Source organism: Balaenoptera acutorostrata, chromosome 5, assembly GCF_949987535.1.
Source record: "Balaenoptera acutorostrata chromosome 5, mBalAcu1.1, whole genome shotgun sequence".
Taxonomy (NCBI): Eukaryota; Metazoa; Chordata; class Mammalia; order Artiodactyla; family Balaenopteridae; genus Balaenoptera; species Balaenoptera acutorostrata.
Window position 1 is genome coordinate 72777788 of NC_080068.1, and position 22509 is coordinate 72800296.

At 38.9% G+C, this 22509-nt stretch overlaps 1 protein-coding gene across 1 annotated transcript in view; it reads left to right on the forward strand.

The window, feature by feature from the left end:
• Positions 1 to 3470: 3470 nt before the first annotated feature.
• The window catches only part of GABRA4 (gamma-aminobutyric acid type A receptor subunit alpha4), a 63979-nt gene continuing 44940 nt past the window's right edge, over positions 3471 to 22509 (forward strand). Inside the window, exons 1-5 of the mRNA XM_007180746.2 lie at positions 3471 to 3616; positions 4015 to 4133; positions 19198 to 19265; positions 20238 to 20458; positions 20631 to 20713. Coding sequence (XP_007180808.1) covers positions 3531 to 3616; positions 4015 to 4133; positions 19198 to 19265; positions 20238 to 20458; positions 20631 to 20713 — 577 coding nt within the window. The 5' untranslated portion in view covers positions 3471 to 3530. The remainder of the gene's footprint in view (positions 3617 to 4014; positions 4134 to 19197; positions 19266 to 20237; positions 20459 to 20630; positions 20714 to 22509) is intronic.

Genomic DNA, 22509 nt, shown 5'->3' on the forward strand with positions numbered 1-22509 from the left:
TCTTAATAATAGAGATAAAAATCTACAACTAGACAATAATAACAGATTAGCAAACAGGTAAATTTTCGTAGAAGTGTTGTTTTAATACAAATGAGGAAAGGCATGATTAGAGAGCATCAAATCATTTCTTCTCACCTGTCCTAAATATATAGGACAGAGAAATGCATTAATGCAAAAATAATCAATAGCTTCTATATTCTCAGAATTGAACTATTTCAACTAGATGTATATCCACAAGCTTTCAGAATTTAAAGCACTAATTCACATCATTACCCTCTTCCAATAGTTAAAATTTTTTCAATCTTTTACCAAAAATAATTATAGAAAGAGAAACAGGTTGAACTCTTACAAATTATTCATTTTATTACCACCCCAAATTTTTGTGTACCAATCTAGTTGCCATTTAATAAATTGATAAAAATCAGGCTAAGTACTTTCAAAGGAGACTCAAGATCTACATAATAGTCTATAGAAACTGGCAATGGATAACTTTATCAAATGGGATAGAGATGTTTGTCACATATTAATTACAAATGTTTGCCTGTTCGGTTGACTGTTCTATTATATATGTCATCTTTTACATTAAAACATTAGTCCATACTATGGGTGTTCATAGCCTTTGAGAATCTGATAACAGTTTTGAAGAGTCGCACAGAAAAAATGCACATGCTTACATGAATACAAAGTTTTGTATTAATTTTCAGGACATTTCATAGGCATTGTGGACAAAGTGTCCATCCTAAGACTTTAGCAGTAAGGTGATCTGTATTAATTGCATCCCACCATATCAAATGTAGACCTTTATGATACATTTTTAATATGTTGCTGACTTAACATAATAATGTTTGGGGGTAGTGCACTTGAATATAGCAATCAAAGACTTATGTCAACTTTAAAGAAGGAAGTTATAGGTACAATTTTAATACCTTCATACTTCTACACAGCTATATACAGGAAAAGTTCACTCACAATCTAGGCCATAATGGATAGGAGTTTATATGGAAAATAATAGAATATTTAATGATATTTGTAGGTGAAAGTAAATTGTAATTTTTTTAAATACTGGATTTATTTTAAAACTCATAGAGACAAGACATATATATATATATATATATATATATATATATATATATATATATGTATATATATATATTTTAAAGATTTTAGAGAGTAAAACCCAAATATAACTTTAATAATACAAAGGTAGCATAAATGAAAGGCTATGTTATAAAATAAAATGAGATATAAATGTCTCTACTGTTTTCTTCAGCTGATCTTAAGTACTATACACCAGTTAAGAAAAATATAATTGGAAGTAGCTATATAAAAGGAGGAATCTTCTTTTTATCCCTTTGAAGGTTTTAGTTTCACATACTTAGAATTGGAATTTTAAAGATAATTTGTCTTTAACTATGTGGAACTTTTTTTCCTAAGGCCATTGTTTTCTATTCTTTATATATATATATATATATATATATATATATATATATATATATATATATATATATATTTAAGTGCAATTGTAAGGAAAAGTAGAAAATACTGAATTAGGTTTTAGAAAGTATAGGAAAGCACTAAGATTGGAGAAATAATATAGTACGATATAATAATGCTATAATGTATTAGCAACTTTTAAGTGGATAATCTGAGGCGACAAATGCTTTCACGGCATATTTGGGGAACACACTAGTATTTCCATTTTTTCTCCAAGAGAGTGAGCTTGAATTTCATCCAAATTAATTAAGATGGATCTGGAAACAAGCGATTCATTAATTCGTTTAATTGTTCATTCAATAAATATTTATTGTCCTTGTACTAGGTGCCATGCACTGTAATAAGAGAAAAAATAAACTCAGATAAACAAAAATCACCCAGCCCAGGCCCTCAAGCAGATTACAGTCTTTAAGAGAAGAATGATACAGATAGAATTAGGATAAAGTATAATAAATGCCATGAAGGAAGCAATATACAATACCATGAGAGTACATACCTCTGGCTATTATGCACTTTTGGCAATCAGAAAAGGCTTCGTCTTTGCAAGAAAAACTTTAACCAGGAGATTGAAACAAACAAACAAAAATAAACAAACAAAACCCCCATACTCCCTTGGTTTGATTGTTTCCATATCAAATCAGTCCACCAGTCATCAAACTTTGAACAAACCATCAAAGTCCTAAACAGAACATAATTATTGGTAGTGACTGGTTCCAGGGACCTAACTTTACAGAAATTACTTAGGTCATTGATCCATCATATAAACATTTCCATATGCATCACTATTAAGGTGAAAGACACCTTTTCCCCTTGGAACCAATAATTAACATTTTTGAAAGTTCTATTGGAAGTGCTTATCTCTGTTCAATAAAACACTAAAGTTATGGTGCTTAGTGTTCCTTTGCAAGTCATTAGTGAACTGTGAGGCTTCCCTTCTATTTTAATCTCTCTCTCTCTCTCTCTCTCTCTCACACACACACACACACTCTTTCTCTTTTCCTGCTCTCTCCTCTCCCTCTCCCCAGCCATCCTTTCCCCCTCCCTGAAGCATTCTGGAAGTCGAGTCAGCTCTGTTGTGAAAGAAGAGCGTCAACTGTCTCAAGAAGTGAAAGTGATTTTGACCAGATGTCCCTTTTCTCCACCTTTTCTGCCCTCCAGAAAAAGGATGGGGCAACAAGGCAGAGGGCCTGTGCGTGCCAGGCGGCTACGGGTACCGTAAAGGAATTTGGTATCTTTGCAGCAACAGCTTGGCAAAGGAGTTGACTACAGAATGAGGCTCAAGTCCACTTCCTAACGGTTTGGCGAGAGTCCGCCCAGTGAGTTGCAACCCCTTTTACCAGGAAGAATCTTCTTTCCTTCGGCGCCCCCCAACACCTGAAGGGGAGAGTCCCAGAGGTTGTTTCCGTTCAGATTTGATCCCCTCTCCCTATCCTGGTCTCCCACTCCCCACGCCCAGCAAGCCCTGCCATGTCGCCCTGTCTCCACCTCCAGCCTTGAAAATGGGTACAAACAGGTCCTCAAACAACCTAAAGAGAGAGGAGCTTCCAGCGTTCAATCCACATCCCAGCGGGAGGCAGAAGTGGAGCCTAAGCTTTGCTGTGGGAGGGGACACACCTGTGGTGGGGCGTTGCGAGCGCGAGGAGGGGCGGAAGCCCCTGGTTCTGCTGCCTGGGGTTAAAGGTCGGAAAGAACTTGGCTCAGCCCTTCGGTGCCAGCGCCCCAGGGTTAACCCCAGCAGGCTCGGGGTGCGGGCACGAAAGGGTGTGAAGGGTATATACACAGCTCTCCATACACTGGAGAGCTCGGCAAGGAAAGGAGGAGGCGAGGCAAGGCAGGAACCGCCTCCCCGGCCCGCGTGCACACACGCGCCCACCGCGGCTGGGGCTGGCTGAGCGCAGGCGAGTGTGAGCGCGGGCGAGTGTGAGCGCGAGTGTGCGCACAGCCGCGGAGAGCCTCTGCCCTCGCCTCGCACCCTGCTCAGGGCATCTGGAGAGCCTGGAAACCTGAACAGGCTTAAAGTATGGCATGTTGCAAAGATGGTTTCTGCCAAGAAGGTACCCGCGATCGCGACGTCCTTCGGGGCCAGTTTCGCCCTCCTGCACTTCCTGTGCCTGGCGGCTTGGTGAGTTCCCCGAGGTGCTGGGGGCCAGGGGAAGGTGGAGAAGGGGCCAGCTCTGGGTCCCCTCTGGCCGCCAGCCCCCCCTCCCCCTCCAGGGCGAATTAGACACTCTGGTCTCCGCTGTAAGGTCAGCGGCCCGGAGCCGGGCTTTGCTCTGCCCACGTAGACGCCGAGAGCAGAAGGGGCGCGGGGTGCAAGAAGAGTGTGGATATTGGGGTCCGTGTACGCGGGGTGCGCCTTTCCTGACCATTTCTCTCTCTCCCCCATCCCTCCGCCCTGCCTCCTTTAGTTTGGGGCAAGAGACTCTTTTCCTAGAAGATAAATGTTTCCACCTGTTCGCTGATCAATTCTTAAAATAACCCCCTCCGCCCCTGTTTTTGTGTGTGTGTGTGCGTTTGCAGTTTAAACGAATCCCCAGGACAGAACCAAAAGGAGGAGAAATTATGCCCGGAAAATTTTACCCGCATCCTGGACAGTTTACTCGATGGTTATGACAACAGGCTGCGTCCTGGATTTGGGGGTATGAACGATTTCAAACGCGCAAGTGTGTCTTGTCTCTCTCTGCGTCTGCCTGTCTGTCTGTCTGTGGGAATATCATTAGGTATGCGTCGCGCGCAAAAATGAAAAATCTCTCAGTCTCTCCCTCTCTCCCTCTTTCCCTTTCCCTCTCCCTCTGTCTCTTTTCTCTCTCGCTCCCCTCTTTTCATGAGACCTCTGACCAGAAACCCGCCCCCACCCGTACTTTCCCATCTCCCTGCCCCCTCAGAAGCTTGGCCTCTCCGGAACACTAATTACCTTCCGGGACCTGACTGCCGGGTGGGCGAGGTTGAAGGGGAAGTGTCCAAAATGGGAGCTCGAGGCTCAGCTGCCCTGCTGCGCTGCGCCCCGAGAATGGACGGCCCCCTAACCTGGCCGCTGCTCAGAGAAGGTTGCACTTGACACAGCTGATCCGAAGTCCCCTGTCCTCCCACGTGGAATCAGTCCCTCTGCCAAAACCTCGACCCCGTTCTGCCTAGGACATGAATCAGGGGCACAAGCTGCCTGCTCTCCTAGAGAACCCAGTCCTTTCCTATTCTTTTCTACCTTGGGATGAAAGTTTACTTTATTTGGAGAGGTGGCATTTACTACCCTCCTAAGACTTTGGAGTCAGGGGTATTTCTGCTATAGTTCTTCCTTCAGTAAATGTGTATAAAGGGTCTAATAGAGGCACATCCATTAACAGCACTGTTGTTCTTTTCCATATTCATAGCCCCTTTGCTTATGTAATGAGAATCTATGTGGCAAGCCTTGTGCTAGGCACCAGGTTCATAGAAATCTCAAGATATTATTCTTAACCTCAAACACCCTCTCAGTCCAGTTCAGAGAGAGAACATGCGTCTTCACCCAAAGTGTTGGCCCATGGCTTCTGACCACCAAGTTCCTGTTCTTCCCACTACTCTGAGCTAGTTACCCTCTTGGGAAATGAGTTGAATAAGACATAGGCTGTATCTTAAAGGATATAGATACTTTACTGTTTAACCCTCACAGCAACCCCAAGAGAAAGCTATTACTATTCCTATTTTACAGATGAAGAAATTGAGGCTTGGAAAGATAAGCGACTGGTCCAAGTTCACAGTTAATAAGTGGCGTGGGCAGGATGTGAACCCAGATCAGGTTGTGTATTTAAAAGACAAACCCATGAAGACTGAGATGCTATCAGATACTCTGTGATGAGTATCATAATATTAGAAGCACTGAAGCATTTCATTTAAGCTTCCTATGGAGGGTGTTTAAGAGATACGAAGATGGGGAGTGTAGAAGGTAAAAAGGAGCAGGATATTCCTGGGAAAGAGGACAGAATTAGACATTATTTCAAAGGTGTTTGGTCCCAGCCTATAAAGAATTGTTGGAAATAAAAGAGAAGTGGATAGATTAGAGCTGGATGAGTCTTTAGAGTCTGTCTAGTCTTGTTCTCCTCATGTAACAAAGGAGAACACTGAAGATTCAAAAGAGAAAGTGATTTATACAGGGAAACATAGCATATTAATGATAGGCTGGAATCCGGTCTTCTGGAATCAGGAGCCACTTTTTTTCTGGATTTTATTGAGAAGGTTACAGGGAGCCATTGAAGGTTTTAATTCAGTTTTTGTATGTTGAGAGTGATAAAGATGGATGAGAAGGATGAAAGATTCTCTTGGTTCTTTTCACGTTGCCTCTCCAGGGGTAGGATGCTCAGCACCGCATTTGGCTTCATGCAAATCTGAAAAGAGGCTTCCTTACAGAAGTGAATCATTTGTCAATGCACGATCTTTCATAAGTGACTGGGAAATTATCACTTTAGATTAAAAATAATTTTGTAGAGAAGGTTTCAGATGATGTGATGCCATTTAAGGCTATATTATATCAATAAAAGATGATTTATCTGCCCATAAAGTTTTTAAGCTTGACCTTTCAAGTAAAGAAAAAAATGATGGAAGTATGAAATCACATGTAGTTTAAATATTCATTAGTGAATTGATGTCCCTGAACCTAAATTAAAGTGAAAAGTTATCATTGACATCATATGGTTTTATTATTTAATGTTGAAAATTAAAATCATATCTACGCAGTTGGTTATAATGCAAGTTATAATTCAAAAAGAAGAAGGGATCCATTGGAGTTGCATCTTTTTTACCAACTACCCTCTCCCATGATAATATATAGACAATAAAATGAATGAAATCAACTTATGTAAGACATTGCTGGATTTTGGTTAGCTGCAGTACTGCTAAAATGTTTCAAGGGCAATATTAGTCATCTTATTTGTCTCTGCCAAGTGGTCTTCATTGCCCACCTGGAGATCCTTTTATAGCTTTATGGGAAGGGGTTGAATTCACGTTACTTTAAGTGTTAGCAGTTGATTAATTGTTAATAACTTACCATGTAGCACAATTTTGGGGGTTGTTGCTCATAAATATTTGTGGTAAATGTAATTCATTTTTTAGAAGTGGGTCATTCTCTGTAAATACGTAGTATTCCAAATGTGACAGAGGAATAGTAATTCCCACCTGCAGAAAATGTGTAATCTGTTTACAAGATGTTATAAATGAGCATCACTGAAAATAATAAGAAAAATCATTGCTAGCAGAGACTCTTGGATGCCACAGGTATGATCCCTTCTTTGACATTTTATACTTTGTGGAAAGTTTGACATTTTATAAATGAAATGAAAACAATTCAGATTTTGACCAGTGTGCTATAAATACAGATTTACTCCCTGGTTCCTTTAATCCTACTTCTGCTCTCTGTAGAGCATTTACTTTATATCTGTTTATACAACTTAGCAGTGTTCCATATAAAATAAAGCTAAAAGCAAAGATCTGAATTGAAATTGGAAGGTTTGTGATTGCTCAGTAGGCCAGGCAAGGGTTGAAATAGATTTGGAAATGAAATTATATATTTTTAACTCAGCAGCACAGATTGCAATGGGGAAGTAAAAGGAACTGAAATGGTTCTTGCTTTTCATCCCTCCAGGATCTCCTTTCCCTTGTCTCCCACATTCTCCATTAGAGAAGGAAAGGGGAAAGGTGAGAAGGGAAGGAAGGAGGCAGAGGGAGAGAAGCTAGATTGGGACATCTGAAGGGGTAGAATTCTTCCAGCCGTTGACAAATCAGTCTGCTACCATCCAGAAGTAGCTTGCACCTGCTTAGAAGCAGCACTCAGTAAACCATTCCACAAAGGAGCTAGAAAATCATCCCCTGGGCTCGTATCCACTTTCAACACTGTTACACACCGTCTTAAAAATGCACAGCTAAGGTACTAACCACCAGGAGATAGCTTAGGAAGCCAGCCCTTCCCCACTTCCATTTATTGAAGGATTATACAACCTTTTGTGCATGTCAGTCTTTTGAGGCAAATGATCTGGAACAATAAATGCTTCCAGATACATATAAACAGAGACGATTGCCTTAGATCATCTTCTACAATCTCCCTGAAATGGCAAAGGAGCACTAGGGTCAGTTTTGCAAGGTTGTTCACCAACACAGTAGGACTTCAGATGAGTAGGGTTTTCTACAGTTTTGAAAACATTTTCACATACAGTGTCTAATAAGATTATCACAACAAGGCAGAAAGATAAGCAGGGCAGGCATCATCCTTCTGTCAGAGAGGAGGCTGAGAAAAGTCGCAATGAATTACTCAAGAACCCTGTAATTGACAAGTAATTGACAAGCAATGGCCAAGGCTGGAACTCACTTCTCACTCTTTAAACCCTGAGGCAGCCGGTCTTCTGCTACAACCACTTGTAAGACTTTTTTTGCGTCCTGTTGAACAAGAGTCAAATTTTCATTAACAGACCTTCTTGTTACTAAGTAGGTCATTAAAATAAGCAAAACTACATTTCCCCCAGAGGAGTGAAATGAGAACTTTTATTTTAAAGCTCTAGTAACATTTTAAAACGGATAAAGCAAACACTGGGGGAGTGTATACACTTAGGTAAATTTGGAAGAATTTTCCCGCAGAAATGAAAACATCTTTGCAGTGTTTTCAGATGATCTATATCTCAACCTAAAAATTAAATTGATGTGCCATGCGCTAGCTTTATTAATTGAACATTGACAGAGAATATGTTTTTTTAAGTATATAGATGAAATGAACCCTTGAAATGCCCAGGGCAACAGAAAAGTAAAGCTTCATTCTCTTCTGACTTGTCACGTTCGTTCATTCATTCCTTCCTTCATTCATTTGTTGAACTAATAGATAGTGAGAGACCGTTGTGTGCCAAGAACAATGTTAAGTTGTGAAGATATAATTCTGAATCAGACACGGGCTAAGCAGCGTAGAGAGATAAAAAAGAACAAGGAGACAAATAACAAAGTAAATGAAGGCAATGCTGTGGAACAATCCAATAGGATGCTAGAATACATTGGGTGAGAGATCTATTTCAGATACAGTGGACAAGGAAGTCTTTTAAGCTAAGACCCAAAGGTGACAGACATGGAAAGAGTAAGCGAAAGTCGTTCTCAGGCAGCAAAGTCAGCAAGTGCCAAGATCCTAAGGTAGATAATAAATTAGTGAGATGTAGACAGGGAAGGGTGTCCAGTGTGCCTGGAATCGAAAAGCAAGAGGAAGAATCTCACGGGACTAGTTTGGAGTTGTTAGCAGAGGCCAGATCATACAAAACCTTTGGTAAAGGAGTTTCCTTTTATGAACCTGGACATCATTGGAGATTTTTAGGTGGAGGGAATGACGTGGTATGACTTAGATTGTAACATGATTCCTCTGGCTGACATAAGAAAAAGAAAGGCTTAGATATGAAGTTGGAACAATATTAGAAGCAAGGAGACCAATGAAAAAACTTTTTATTCCGTGGTTCTCTCCATTAAGTTAATGGTAGCTTGGAATAAGACGGTAGAGGTAGCAAAGATGAATATAAACGGATAAAAGTGAGATACATTTTGAAGGTATAATTCAGCAAAGAATTGGTGATGGATTCCATATAGGTGGTAAAGGAAAGGGAGAAATCAAAAATGACTCATGGATTTTTTTAAAGAAAATGGACAGAGAATAGTGTTATTTAAATTGGAGAGGATTGGAGGAGGAACAGTAATGGGAGGGAGGGTGAAATCAAGACATCCCTGGATATGTTAAGCTTAGGATACATGTGTGGCATCCTAGTGATTGTACTTGTCTGGGGTCATCAGTATGTAATGCTGTGAGAATAGATGTCTAGAGAAGAGTATAGAAAGAGCAAAGAGCCCACAGCCGAGCCTCAAGGAACATTGACAACTGAAATAAGGGAAGAAAACGTAGAATTGTCAAAGGAGAATGAAAAGGAGTAGGCTGTGATATAGGTGGGCACTAGGAGAGTGTGAGTTACAGTCAAGAGAATGGAATATCTTAGGAAGGAGGGGTGAGACACCTCTCAAGTTCTTCTAAGATATTAAGTAAGATAAGAACTGGCCACACGGAGATATTTCATTTTATTCACTTTCATCAAAAATTCATTGAGGGGCTTCCCTGGTGGCGCAGTGGTTAAGAATCCGCCTGCCAAGGCAGGGGACACAGGTTCGAGCCTTGGTCCAGGAAGATCCCACATGCCGCAGAGCACCTAAGCCCGTGTGCCACAGCTACTGAGCCTGCGCTCTAGAGCCTGCGAGCCACAACTACTGAGCCCACGTGCTGCAACTACTGAAGCCCGCGTGCCTAGAGCCCGTGCTCCACAACAAGAGAAGCCACCGCAATGAGAAGCCTGCACGCCGCAATTAAGAGTAGCCCAGCTCGATGCAACTAGAGAAAGCCCGTGCACAGCAACAAAGACCCAATGCAGCCAAAAATAAATAAAAAAATAAATTTGTAATAATAATTTAAAAATTCATTGATCATATAATATACGCCAGGCACTGTTCTAGGATGGCACTGGGGATACACTGGTGAACAAAGGAGACACTGTTTTCTGCCCTCCTGAGCTGATACTCTAGTGAAAGAGACAGAAAAGGAGCAACAGAAATAAGCCAAATATAGAGTATGTCAGATGTTGATAACTCCTATCGAGTAATACAAAGCAGGGGAGGAGGTTGCGATTTTAACTAGAGTAGTTAGGAGGGAGAGACTTGAATGAAGTGATATTTGTTTTTTTCAAATTTATTTATTTATTTATTTATTTATTTTTGGCTGCTTTGGGTTTTCGTTGGGGCGTGCAGGCTTTCTCTAGTTGCAGCGAGCGGGGGCTACTCTTCGTTGTGGTGCGTGGGCTTCTCATTGCAGTGGCTTCTCTTGTTGTGGAGCACAGGCTCTAGGTGCATGGGCTTCAGTAATTGTGGCACGTGGGCTTAGTGGTTGTGGCTTGTGGGTTCTAGAGTGCAGGCTCAGCAGTTGTGGCGCACAGGCTTAGTTGCTCCGCGACATGTGGGATCTTCCTGGACCAGGGCTCGAACCCGTGTCCCCTTCATTGGCAGGCGGATTCTTAACCAGGGAAGTCCCTGAAGTGATATTTGAACTATGATTCATAAGAGCATAAGCTGTATTTGGGTGGGGTCTTCTGGTTAGAAGTAACTCTATGTGCAGACATGGTAAGCATGGAATTGTCACTGCAGTGAAGGTGACAGGGCTGAGGAGTAAGAAAGGGTCAGTGTGATATAAGGATGAGGTAGTATAAAGCTTTGCAGGCTGGTGAGAACTTTGCTTTTACTCTGAATCATATCAGAAGTAAATGGAGGGATTCCATTAGGGGCGAGACCTGAACTGGTTAATTTTCAAAGGCTCACCTTGGTTGCTGGATTGGGAACAGTGAGTCCGGGTCAAGGGCAACTGCAAAAAGGTTTTTAGGAGCAACCAGGCAAGAGATGATGGACATTTTGACCAAGTTGGTGGCAGAGAAGTTTGTAAAATTGTAAGAAATGGTTGGTTTCTGGCTATTTTTCAAAGTTCTAGTCTGCTGGTGACAGCTAGAATATGGGATGTGAGAAAAAGGAAGGTGTCAGGTGTCACTCCAGAGTTTGGGACTTGAACATCTAGAAAAATGGAGCTGCCAAGACTGTGGCAGAAGCAGCTTAGGGATGTGGCTGAACAATTTGTATGTGAATATGTTACGTTTGAGATGCTCATTAGATGTAAAGTGAAGATAGGCTTGGAATTCAGGGATACTGGGTATGTCAATAACGTATGGTATTTAAAGCCATAAAACTAAAGAGATCACCAAGGAATTAATGGTGATAGGGAAAAGGTACAAATATTGAGCTCCGAAGTCCCCAGTGTTAAGAGGTGGGGAAAGAGGTGGAGGAATCTCTGTCCCAGGAGGACTGAAAAGTAGTGACCTTTGAGGAAGGAGGAAAACCTCAAAGAGAATGTACATACCAGATGTTAAGTAAAGAAAGAAAACAGTATTTCAGTGTGGAGCAGGATTGGTCGATTATGTCTAATGCTCCTGGCAGACAAAGAAAGATAAGAACATAAAATGGACCACTAGATTTAGCAATATCTACATTTTCAGTGAGTTTGACAAGGGCAGCTTTGGTGGCATGATGAAGGTGAAAGTCTGATTGCATGGGTTCCAGAAAGAATGGGAGGAGTTTCTTTCTGGGCATTTGTACAGAGGAGCAGAGAAATGGGCTGGTAAATGGAAGGAGAAAGTAGCATCAAGAGAGCTTTTTTAAAAATGAGAGAAATAAGATTCTTTAAAAAGTTTGTGGGAAAAGTGCTGTAGATAGGGAAAAACTGGTGATATTGACAAAAGGAATTTTAGTGGGTCCTGAGCACGAAAACTAGATTATAATAGATGATGGAGTGAATAGAAAGGAGAGAATTCCAGGCAGTAAGCATAGGGGTTTTTTCCCCCAGAAGTTTAAATACGAAAGAGAAGAGAAAGAGGGAAGGTTGCCTTTTTTAAAGCTGTTTGTGTACCACTGGAAATAGACAAGTAGAGAATAATATTTGAGTGGAGGGAAGGGATAACTGAATGAAAGATGCCTGTGTGACAAGAAGAGACTGTAGAATCCAGAACACAAATTTACTTTCTTATGCTCTTAGTTTAAGAAGAAAGATATACTGGTGCTAATATATATTTACAGGTTCTTTAGGGCAAGAATATGCAAAATGCATTTGTTGTTTCCTAAAATAAGCACTAAAAATCTAGATATAGGTTATCAATAACTTAGTGGACATTTAGATGATATTTCACTGGGATGTTAGCTTTCTTTTAGATGAAAAAATACATCAACTTGCATTTCGTATATCATTAAACAAATAGCTGCTTTATTGTCTAGGCCTTTTTTATGTATTTATTTTAAAAAAGCTTCTGCTGCACAGAACTGGATTCTGGATTAATAATCCGTGGTTCATAACACACTCCCATGATTGGTCCCCATATCTGTGGACCTTCTTTTTATCTATCCATCTATTCATTCATTTACTATAATAAAATAAAACCCACTTAAATAATTAAACCTTGACAACTTAGTCTGCTATATGGTCTCCCTCATCCTATTTGCCTGTCTTCCCCACTCCAAGTAACCACCATTCTGAGTCCTTTTTAAATTATTGCATAGCATGGGACTTCCCTGGCGGTCCAGTGGTTAAGACTTCGCCGTCCAATGCAGGGGGTGAGGGTTCGATCCCTGGTTGGGGAGCTAAGATCCCACATGCCTCGTGGCCAAAAAACCAAAACATAAAACAGAAGCAATATTGTAACAAATTCAGTGAAGACTTTAAAAATGGTCCACATCAAAAAAAAAAATATCTTTAAAAAAAATAAATTATTGCATAGCTTTATTTGAATATCATTTTAGCTCAACTTTACTCTTTAATAAATTGAAATCTTAAAAATTTAATTGTTTTGAACATGCTATTTACAATCTTTTGATGCTTTTTTCACTTAATTGTGTATTCCTAAGACTCATTCTTATTGTTGTGTATTGCTATAGATCATTCATTTTGACTGCTGTGTGATACACTCATTGCACAGGAACCAGCTGATTCATCTGCTCTGTTGGCAATAGGCATTTTGCTTGTTTCCAGGATTGTGTTGCTGTGAATATTCTGGCCCAAATTTCCTGCTGTAAATGTGCAAGAGTTTCTTTTGCATATATATCCAAGAATGGATTTTTCTGGATCTTAGTGTAAGTGGGAGTTCAACTTGATGAGATAATGCCAAACTGTTTTCTATGGTAGTTTTACAAATTCAAACTCCCATTTACAGTGAATATGAGATTCAGGATCCACAAACCCTTCAACACTTTGGAAAAGAATATATATATGTGTGTGTGTGTATATATATATATATATATATATATATATATATATATATATATATACACACACACACATACATACATATATATATATACTTGAAATGGTATTTTAATGTGAAATGATTTGTATTTTTCTGATTTCTAATGTGGTTGAACATCTTTTCAAATCTTTATTGCCTACAGGAATTTTCCTTCTGTGAATTGCATTTTCATCTTTGGCTCACATTTTAGTGTTGTTTTTAGTACTTTATTTATTCATTTATTTGATGCCTTTAATATTTAAAAAGTAGAGCTGGATTGATAGGATCATACCATAAAGGAAGCACTAATCTTTAAGGTCATCTAAATAAAGCTCTATAGTTATTTGCTTTCTCAACAATATCAGTAGACATCTGTTCCCTGTTTAATATGCAGGAACACTAGTTTTTCTATATTTTGTAAGTGACAAAGAGAATTAGAGCCTTATTTAAATATTTCACTAAGATTCCTTGCTGTTGTTGTACCTCTTAAGTACTTTAGGTCTCTTGATTTGGGAAGACACATTAATAGTGTTTTGTAAGATGTAGCTGGATGCATGGATTTAGGGGACCGAAAACCCAGAAATCTTTCTTCAAGTGCATGGCTGGGGAGGCAATGTGGAGAACAGGGAATGAGTCGTTTCAGCATCTGCAGAACTGCTTAAGTCTCTTTCCTGGGTGTGATAGCAAATTGGATCCTATTACTGGAGAAGAAATTAAAAAGTGATATTTTTGTCCAGGTCTCTACAGCTGAAGTAAATAGTGGGAAATTTTCTGAAATGTTAATTGCCTTCCCACTTTCCAAGCAAGTTAGATTCATTAATAAGGTGGGAGTATTCCTCTGAATTTGATCCTGGTAGTGTTGGCTCCTTCTTTCAAAGACTGTTGAAGATCACTTTGCCTTAGGAACTGTCCACTATATTTGGGGGATTAAAAACTATTTCCCTATTAGCAAAGTAGTAAGATTTTAAAATAAAAGATGTCTTTTATGTTACACAAATGCATAGAAAATTATGAGAAGTCCTTCCAAGCTGAAAATTATCTGGTTTCTATGTAATTATGCTCTTAGGAGGGTTGATTTGAACATCCTAAACAGCAGTGTTAGAGGAAGCGTCTCTAAGAATTATTCTTAATTGCATAGCGACCGTGATTCATTGAAAACTGATTTATTGGAAACCTATTACATGTAAGGCCTGGGATTTGTTCAGGGAGAGGATATAAATATAAATAAAACACGAATTCTACTTTAATCAGGAAATATTTTTAGCTTAACTGATGTAACAAATGAATCCCAGTACTTTTTCCTTTGGGGAGATTTTAAAATCACTGCTGGAATGATATTAGGAACACAATCAAATACATAGTTTTCACTACCTAGTATGTGTAAAGCACTATGCTCATTTGGGATTTCCAAGATGATTAAGATTGGTCTTTGCTGTTAAGGAGAGAAAGACTCAAGCAGGCTACAATAAGAATAAGAGCAATGCATAGGAAGAGCTGCAGGAACGTAGTTCAGAAACTACTCATGAAACAAAATGGGAGAGGTAGGTATGGCATGTTATGTACTAGATAGAAAATTATATGTAAGTAATTAATAGTTGATTTATTATTTAATGATATAATTAGCATAGTAAATCTAGAACATACTTTGTAGATCAATCCAGGGGGTTATAATTCTGGCTCTGGAATATAATATTTAACCTCTGTGAGCTCAGTTTCCATGTCCATAAAATTCTCATGAAATATCATCCCTGGAGGGTGTTGTGAGGATTGAATGAAATAGCATATAGGGGGCTTCCCTGGTGGCGCAGTGGTTGAGAATCTGCCTGCTAATGCAGGGGACACGGGTTCGAGCCCTGGTCTGGGAAGATCCCACATGCCACGGAGCAGCTGGGCCCGTGAGCCACAATTGCTGAGCCTGCGCGTCTGGAGCCTGTGCCCCGCGACGGGAGGGGCCGCGATAGAGAAAGGCCCGCGCACCGCGATGAAGAGCGGTCCCCGCACCGCGATGAAGAGTGGCCCCCGCTTGCCGCAACTGGAGAAAGCCCTCGCACGAACCGAAGACCCAACACAGCCAAAAATAAATAAATAAATAAATAAATAAATAAATAAGAAAAAAAATCCTTTAAAAAAAAAAAAAAAAAGAAATAGCATATAGGAAGAGCTAGTATCCTGCTTGGCACATAGTAGGCCTTAAATAAATAGTAATAGTATCTCTGCTTATTGTTCTTTGGGAAGAACCCCATTTCTTGAGAGCAGTTCCACACATACATGCCCCTTGATCTGTCCACTCTCCATCCCGACTGCCACATCCTTAGTCCAGGACACCGTCATCTCTCACCTGGCCTAGTCCAGCAGCCTCTTAGAAAAGCCTTCTTCTACTCTTGCCTCCCTATAATTCACTGTCCATACAACTGCCAGAGTGATTCAGATCACATATTTAGATCATATATTTTCCTTACATCAAACCTTTGATGGCCTCCCAATGATTACGGGATACAAATCAAACTTCTTACCACAGCCTATATACAGAGGCAAAGCTGGACTGCATATCAGAGGGAGAACACTTGGGGAAAGAACACAGGACAGATGATTAACCTCTGTGTTCATTTGCTTCAGCTGCCGTAACAAAGCACCACCGACTGGGTGGCTTAAATAACAGCAAATTTATTTTTTCACAATTCCGGAGGCTAGAAGTCCAAGATCAAGATGTCAGCAGGGTTAGTTTCTTCTAAGCTCTCTCTTCTTGGCTTGTAGATGGCCATCTTCCCTCTGTGTCTTCACATGGTTTTTCTTCTGTATGTTTCTGTGTCCTAATCTCCTCTTCTTATAAGGGCACCAGTCTTATTACATTAGGGCCCATCCTAGTGACCTCATTTTAAGTTTATCCCCCTTGTAAGGACCCTATCTCAAAATATAACCTCATTCTGATGTACTAGGTGCTACTTCAACATATGAGTTTAGGAGAAACATAATTCAGCCCATAACAACCTCTCTCATGAAGATTTATACAAGTTTAAAACAGTGACAATGACATATATTATAAATATGTTGCTTAAAACATACCACTTTCAGAATATGGCCAGAGAAGTAGGTGCTCTGGCCGAGCCTTTCCCCTTGAAGTTCTCCTCACCTGAAATGCATTCTCTCAGCTCTTCCAATGGCTCGTGATCATCATCCAGATCTCAGTTGAAAAGTCACTGCTTTGAAGAGTGCATAAATAGTCTAGAGTGGCTTTCCCAGACTCTCACTCTGTTACTGGCCTCTTTTGTTTCTCTTATGAATGACAGCGTTCTTCCATTTAATTCATTTCCTTATTATGTATATTTTCACTGCCCCAGTAGCATGTTAACTCCCTGAGGCAGGGAGCTTGCGAGGCTGGTTTACCATTGTATCACCAGGGCCTAGCATGGAACCTGGCATACAGCAGGTGGTCACTCAATAAATGTTGACCGAATGGGTATCCGAATGAAATTTCTCTACCAGTTATACATTTTTAGCATCTCATTCAATCTCAAAGACCTTTGTGATCTTATAAAGCAAATACTGAATAATGTCACAAATACCAAGCAGTTTTCAAGAATCACTGAAAAAGTAGTATGTTATGTATGTCATTATTATCATGGAATCATTGTAACCTTAAGAATTAGCATAAACCCACACACCTTAAAATAAATGTATAAGGAAAAATATGATTGGCCTAAATCCTCCCTCTCCTACCCTTCCCCCACTTCAATAGAACACCTGTGGTATTAATATTTTACAGGACATGGTTTGGTGAATAAATACTGTTCTATAAAACAGATAAATGCTTTCTGTGAACTAAAGTGAACAGCATCACCTAGGAACTTGTTAGAAATGTGAATTGTCAGGCCCCACCTTAGACCTAATCTAACAGCAAGTCTGGGGTGGAGTCCAGCAATCTGTACTTTAACAAACCTACCAGGTGATTCTGATCCAGTTAAAGTTTGAGAACCAGTATCCTAAATTGATCTTCAAAGTAACTGGATTTCTCAAGATTCTCATCAAACAGTCCTGTTGTCAGGACCTACTCAACCTTATTTGTTCTGAGTAACTTATCTCTCCTTGTCCGGACTTGCACTGAAGTAGTGTTTTTAACACTTTAGCAGTTGTCCTTAAGAAACAAGCAGAGTGATTTTTCCCACTTTTGAATCTTTTTGAATGAAATCTCCATCTACTAGGGTTCAACACAGATTACCTATCTATTCCTGAAACACTTTGGCTTTAATAAGCTTGTTACTATCATATTTTGGTTGTTGTTGTTTTCAATTTCTCATTCAAATAAAAATTCAATTAACTTCTCACACTTAGTCTCTCTGTTTTCCAAAGGTGTTATTTTTTAAAAATGAAAACTCATGGCAGATCAGCCTGATCTCTACTTTTTCTCTCACTATACTTCCAAAGGATATATTTTTCTTAGGATACTTATTCAAAAAAAGAATTTTCTTTCTCCTTCAAACTATTTTTCTTTCTGTGACTCAATCTTCACCATATAGAGGGAGAGATATTCTCATTTGTTTTATGAGGGTAACTTTAGACCTAGGGCATTAAGCTATCCCAATTGTTCTTTGTCTTTTTTGGCATTAAGTCCAATTGCCCAACCATTATTCAAGGGAGATAGTCCATCTTGATAGCAGATGTTATTCTTTCCAGTATGGAATAGGTAGCCTCTGGACATACAGTGTTATAAACCATCATTTAAGAAATGATGTTCAAGATTGCAACAATTTAAAATTTTTATTAGTAATTAAAATTGATATGTATAATAACAATTGCTATCATTATTGAGCACATTATGTTCTGGAGACTGAGACAAGTGATTTACATGTATTATTTCAGTTAATAGTCATTAAAACCTTTACCTCTGATGATATGTGACTTGACCAAGATCATACAATTAGAAAGTGTTAGAGCCAAAATTGAACTCCAGAATTTCTGATTTTAAGCATCGTGCTAAACCCAGATTGCAGCAACTTTCCTTTGTCTAAAATCTGTGTCAGCCCATTGTCATGATGCTCCCACGTTTCTCTTCTGCCAGACACACCCATATACTTGTTCCTGAACCAGTTTTATTTAGATGTAGGAAAGAATCTCAGTAGTGGCCATTATTGGAAGAAAAGAGAAACTAATACCTGATAAGTACTTTCATGAGAGAGTAACTGTGTTCAGGGTCTCATAGGAGCAATTTCATTTGATCTCCGTCAACAGTCTTGCCTGATAGTTACGGTTGCTGCTGTTGGGGAGTTAAGTAACTTGCCCAAAATCACACAGCAAGTAGGTGGTAGAGCATAAATAGGTCTAACTTTTAGGAGAGCTTGACTTTGGTCCTAATTACCAGTGGATGCTTTACCTATTGTTGAAGGCGACATGACTCATTTTTGTGTTTAAGTTATTTACCAATATCCTTAACTTGCCAAAGATGCATTCCTTACAGCCATTATGGTTTTTCTCCTCCTCACTCTTGTGGTTAAGTTCCCTCTTTTTAACAGCTCACTTCTTTACTAAAGGCCAATCAGATGATGGACTAAAAAAAATCACAAAGGCTAAAAGCTTTTGTTCCCTGCACTGCCTGTTGTAACAGTGCCCAGGGGTGATGTATCTTTGAAGAAATAAGGTTTCTGGTAAGTAACTGGGGTTTCTTTTTGACTGTAAGTAAACATTGCTTTCTGGTTTTGTTGTTCTTTTGTCTTCATTTTTTGTAGAGCTGCACTGTCTCACTGAAAATTTAAGATGCTCGTAAAAACATGATATATAACCTGTCTTTACTTTTTAATTATCAAACCCACCTTGCCTATAAGATTGGTAATTATTTTTTCACACTTATTTACTTCATACTTACTAGGTCCTGTTACAGAAGTGAAAACTGACATATATGTCACTAGCTTTGGACCTGTTTCTGATGTTGAAATGGTAGGTATTTGGGAAATTAAATGTACTTTTTGAGGTTTGAAAAAAACATGCAGAAAAGAAGGCAATTAGCATTTATTTTGTAATCGATCACACAGAGCTAGAAAGTTGAAGAACAACGTAAAAAGTTTACAAAAGTAAGACGTTGAACTTGAATTTCAGCTCTAACATTTGAGTATTTTTTGGTTTGGAATCATTCTCAACAAAGAAAAGAACGTTCTATTACTAGTCCCCATAGTACAACATGTATGTAGTAATTTTTTCCGTTAGAAAATTATTGAGGAGGAGAAAATTAGAGAGTGTAATTAGTTTTGGTATGAAACTATATTGTAGTCCTAACTGCATTTAGAATTCCTTGTTGGCCCAATTGCTCACTACCCCTCCCCCCCACTTCCATCTCTCAGGCATAAAGAGCTTAGAACATCAAGCACTGGTCAAGATAAATTTGTCCATTCAGTTGTGTTCTCTCATATTAAAGATTTTCAGTTTCCAGGTCAAAGAAACTACTTAACTTTTTTCCTTGACTCTAGGCAAATGTTAATAAATTCTGTGGTCATAAAATTTCTCTTACATATTTTACTTTGTCTTAAAGAGATCCCTACAATTTTATGATTAATTATGCAGTGATATTTGTTACACATTAACTAATTTGGCCACTTGATTTAAAACAAAGTACAACCGTAATTACCTGGTGCTGGTGGTTTTATTAAATTATAGTAATTATTCTTGAATGATTAATATGTATGATTATTTATCTAACAAATGTAGAAGATTAAGGTATAAAGATGGACATAACGTGCTTTAATTGCTGACACTCTTTTTTGCTCCATTGATTTTTTAAAAAATTTTGCTCCTATTTGTTTTTATTTGGGGTAGTCTTTTTGGAGTGGGAAAGAGGCTAGAATTTAATACATTTTTCTGCATATTTATGTGTCATCGTCTGTGATTGAATATGTCACAAACTAATTTCCCTAGGAATACACAATGGATGTGTTCTTCAGACAGACATGGATTGACAAAAGACTAAAATATGATGGCCCCATTGAAATTCTGAGATTGAACAATATGATGGTAACAAAAGTATGGACTCCTGATACTTTCTTCAGGAACGGAAAGAAATCTGTCTCACATAATATGACAGCTCCAAATAAGCTTTTTAGAATTATGAGAAATGGCACTATTTTATACACAATGAGGTAGTCATTTTTCTTTTTTGCTTTTTATCTTTTTAACTCTCTTTTTTCCTTTCTTCCCTTCCTTCCTTCCTGTCTTTCTTTTTTTCCTTCCTTCCTGCTTCCTCATTGAGGGATCTTTAAATTACTTTTAAAGAAAGTGTTGATTTTGTTTAATTGCCTTTTTCCATCATAGACTCACCATAAGTGCAGAGTGTCCCATGAGATTGGTGGATTTCCCCATGGATGGTCATGCATGCCCTTTGAAATTTGGGAGTTGTAAGTTACAATAAAAATGTTGTTAGAATTTATGATTATCTCACGCAAGCTGATATTTTTATATGTGCATGATTTTCCATAGTCCAACATTTAAACCACTGTCCCTGACAACAACTGTCCAAGGTTTGACTTACAGGAGACTGTTTATTGTCTAATATATTTAAATAAAGAACTAAAAACAACCTCTTTTCCCCCAAAAAGCAAAAACATATTTCTACTTACCTAGCCTACCTAGATAGCCTAGGTAGATTGACTCATAATTAATAGGTTGATGATCCGTGGTGAAATTTAGGGGCCTCTGAACTCCATGTGTTCGTGGTGTAACATAGAAAGTATAAATGATTTTTTTGTTTTTGTAATTTAATAGTTTCTGTTACAAGCAGAATCCTTCATGGCAGACTTGAAAAAAACAGAAGAAGGTTTGGGGCTTCCTGACATGACATAGGTTAGAATAGCATAAGCAGCACTCTTAGTATAAAAGCGACCAAAGCATGACCAAAACAGAGTAGGAGGTGTGGTCTGATATGTAGACAGAGCAAGACAGTATAGTGCCTTATAGACCACATTAAGGAGTTTGGATATTATTCTAAGTGCTTTAGAACACCTTTGGAAGGATTTACTAAGGGGTGTGGCACTCTTTGATTGACATTTCACAATTTCACTTCAGCTTTTCTACCTAGAAAGGATTGTAGAGATGCTAGAGAGAAGCAGAGAAGAGTTGGAGGCTGTGTGTGTTAATATGGATACAAAGATGGTGGTGGCTTAGACTAGGATGATACCAGAGGAGATGTGAGACAGATGGACTTGGGATATTTTGTGGATGTGAAGGCAAGAGGATAAAATGAATGGGTAGGACAGAATATGGAATTCCTTTCCCCCCAAGCTGCCTTCTCAGAGATGGCAGCAAAATGTGATCATCTCTTCTAACGTCTGCCTCAAATATTTGACTCAATCAGAATCTACCAAAAATAGATGCTGACTTTTACTATTGCTTCACATTCTTGGTCTCACTGATTGTGAAACTGTTGCCTGCTGTTATCATTGCTCATTGCTTAACTTAATGAGACTCGGCAGTCACCATTCTTTTTATAAACCCCCAGTAATCACAATATTCCGTTGGCCTAACTTGAAGCTGGAGTGGGTCCTTTGCTCCCTGACCAGTGATTTAATGAGAGAAGATAAAAACAGAAAAAATATGTGGACAGAAAGGTCGATCTTACTGGGGCCAGAATTTAAAACTATTTGTGCTATAATTTAAATTTCACCCAAGATAGCTCTAATCTAGGGAAAGTCCTTTCCCACCCATGCACCACCCCCCCGCCCCCAGATCTCATGGAACACTCTTCAGAGTGACTTGAACATAGGTGGTCCTCCATCAGGGTTTGTATAAAATAGAGAAATTATTCCTTGGAAGCTGATGATTTGGGGTTGAGAACTGAAAAGAGAGGCCCATCATACTTATCAAATAAAGATACTTAATTACTTTGGAAGGAGAAAAATAACACTTAACTATGTTTACAATTCATAGGCATGAGAAAAAACGGGGAAAAATGGTTATAAGATAACCAAGAGTAGGATACCTGATTTAAAATATCATGCAGGATCATAGCATTCTGGGACTTTAAATGTATGATTAAGCATAAATACACTTCAGAAGATAAACCTTGACACACAATTGTATACTGCTAAATGACAACACAAGCCTTATAGTTTGTTTTGCAAAGTCGCTTATAAAGATAGTCTCCCTAGGTATCAGCTCCTTTTGTAGAATTAAACACTTTCACTGAGGACCTACT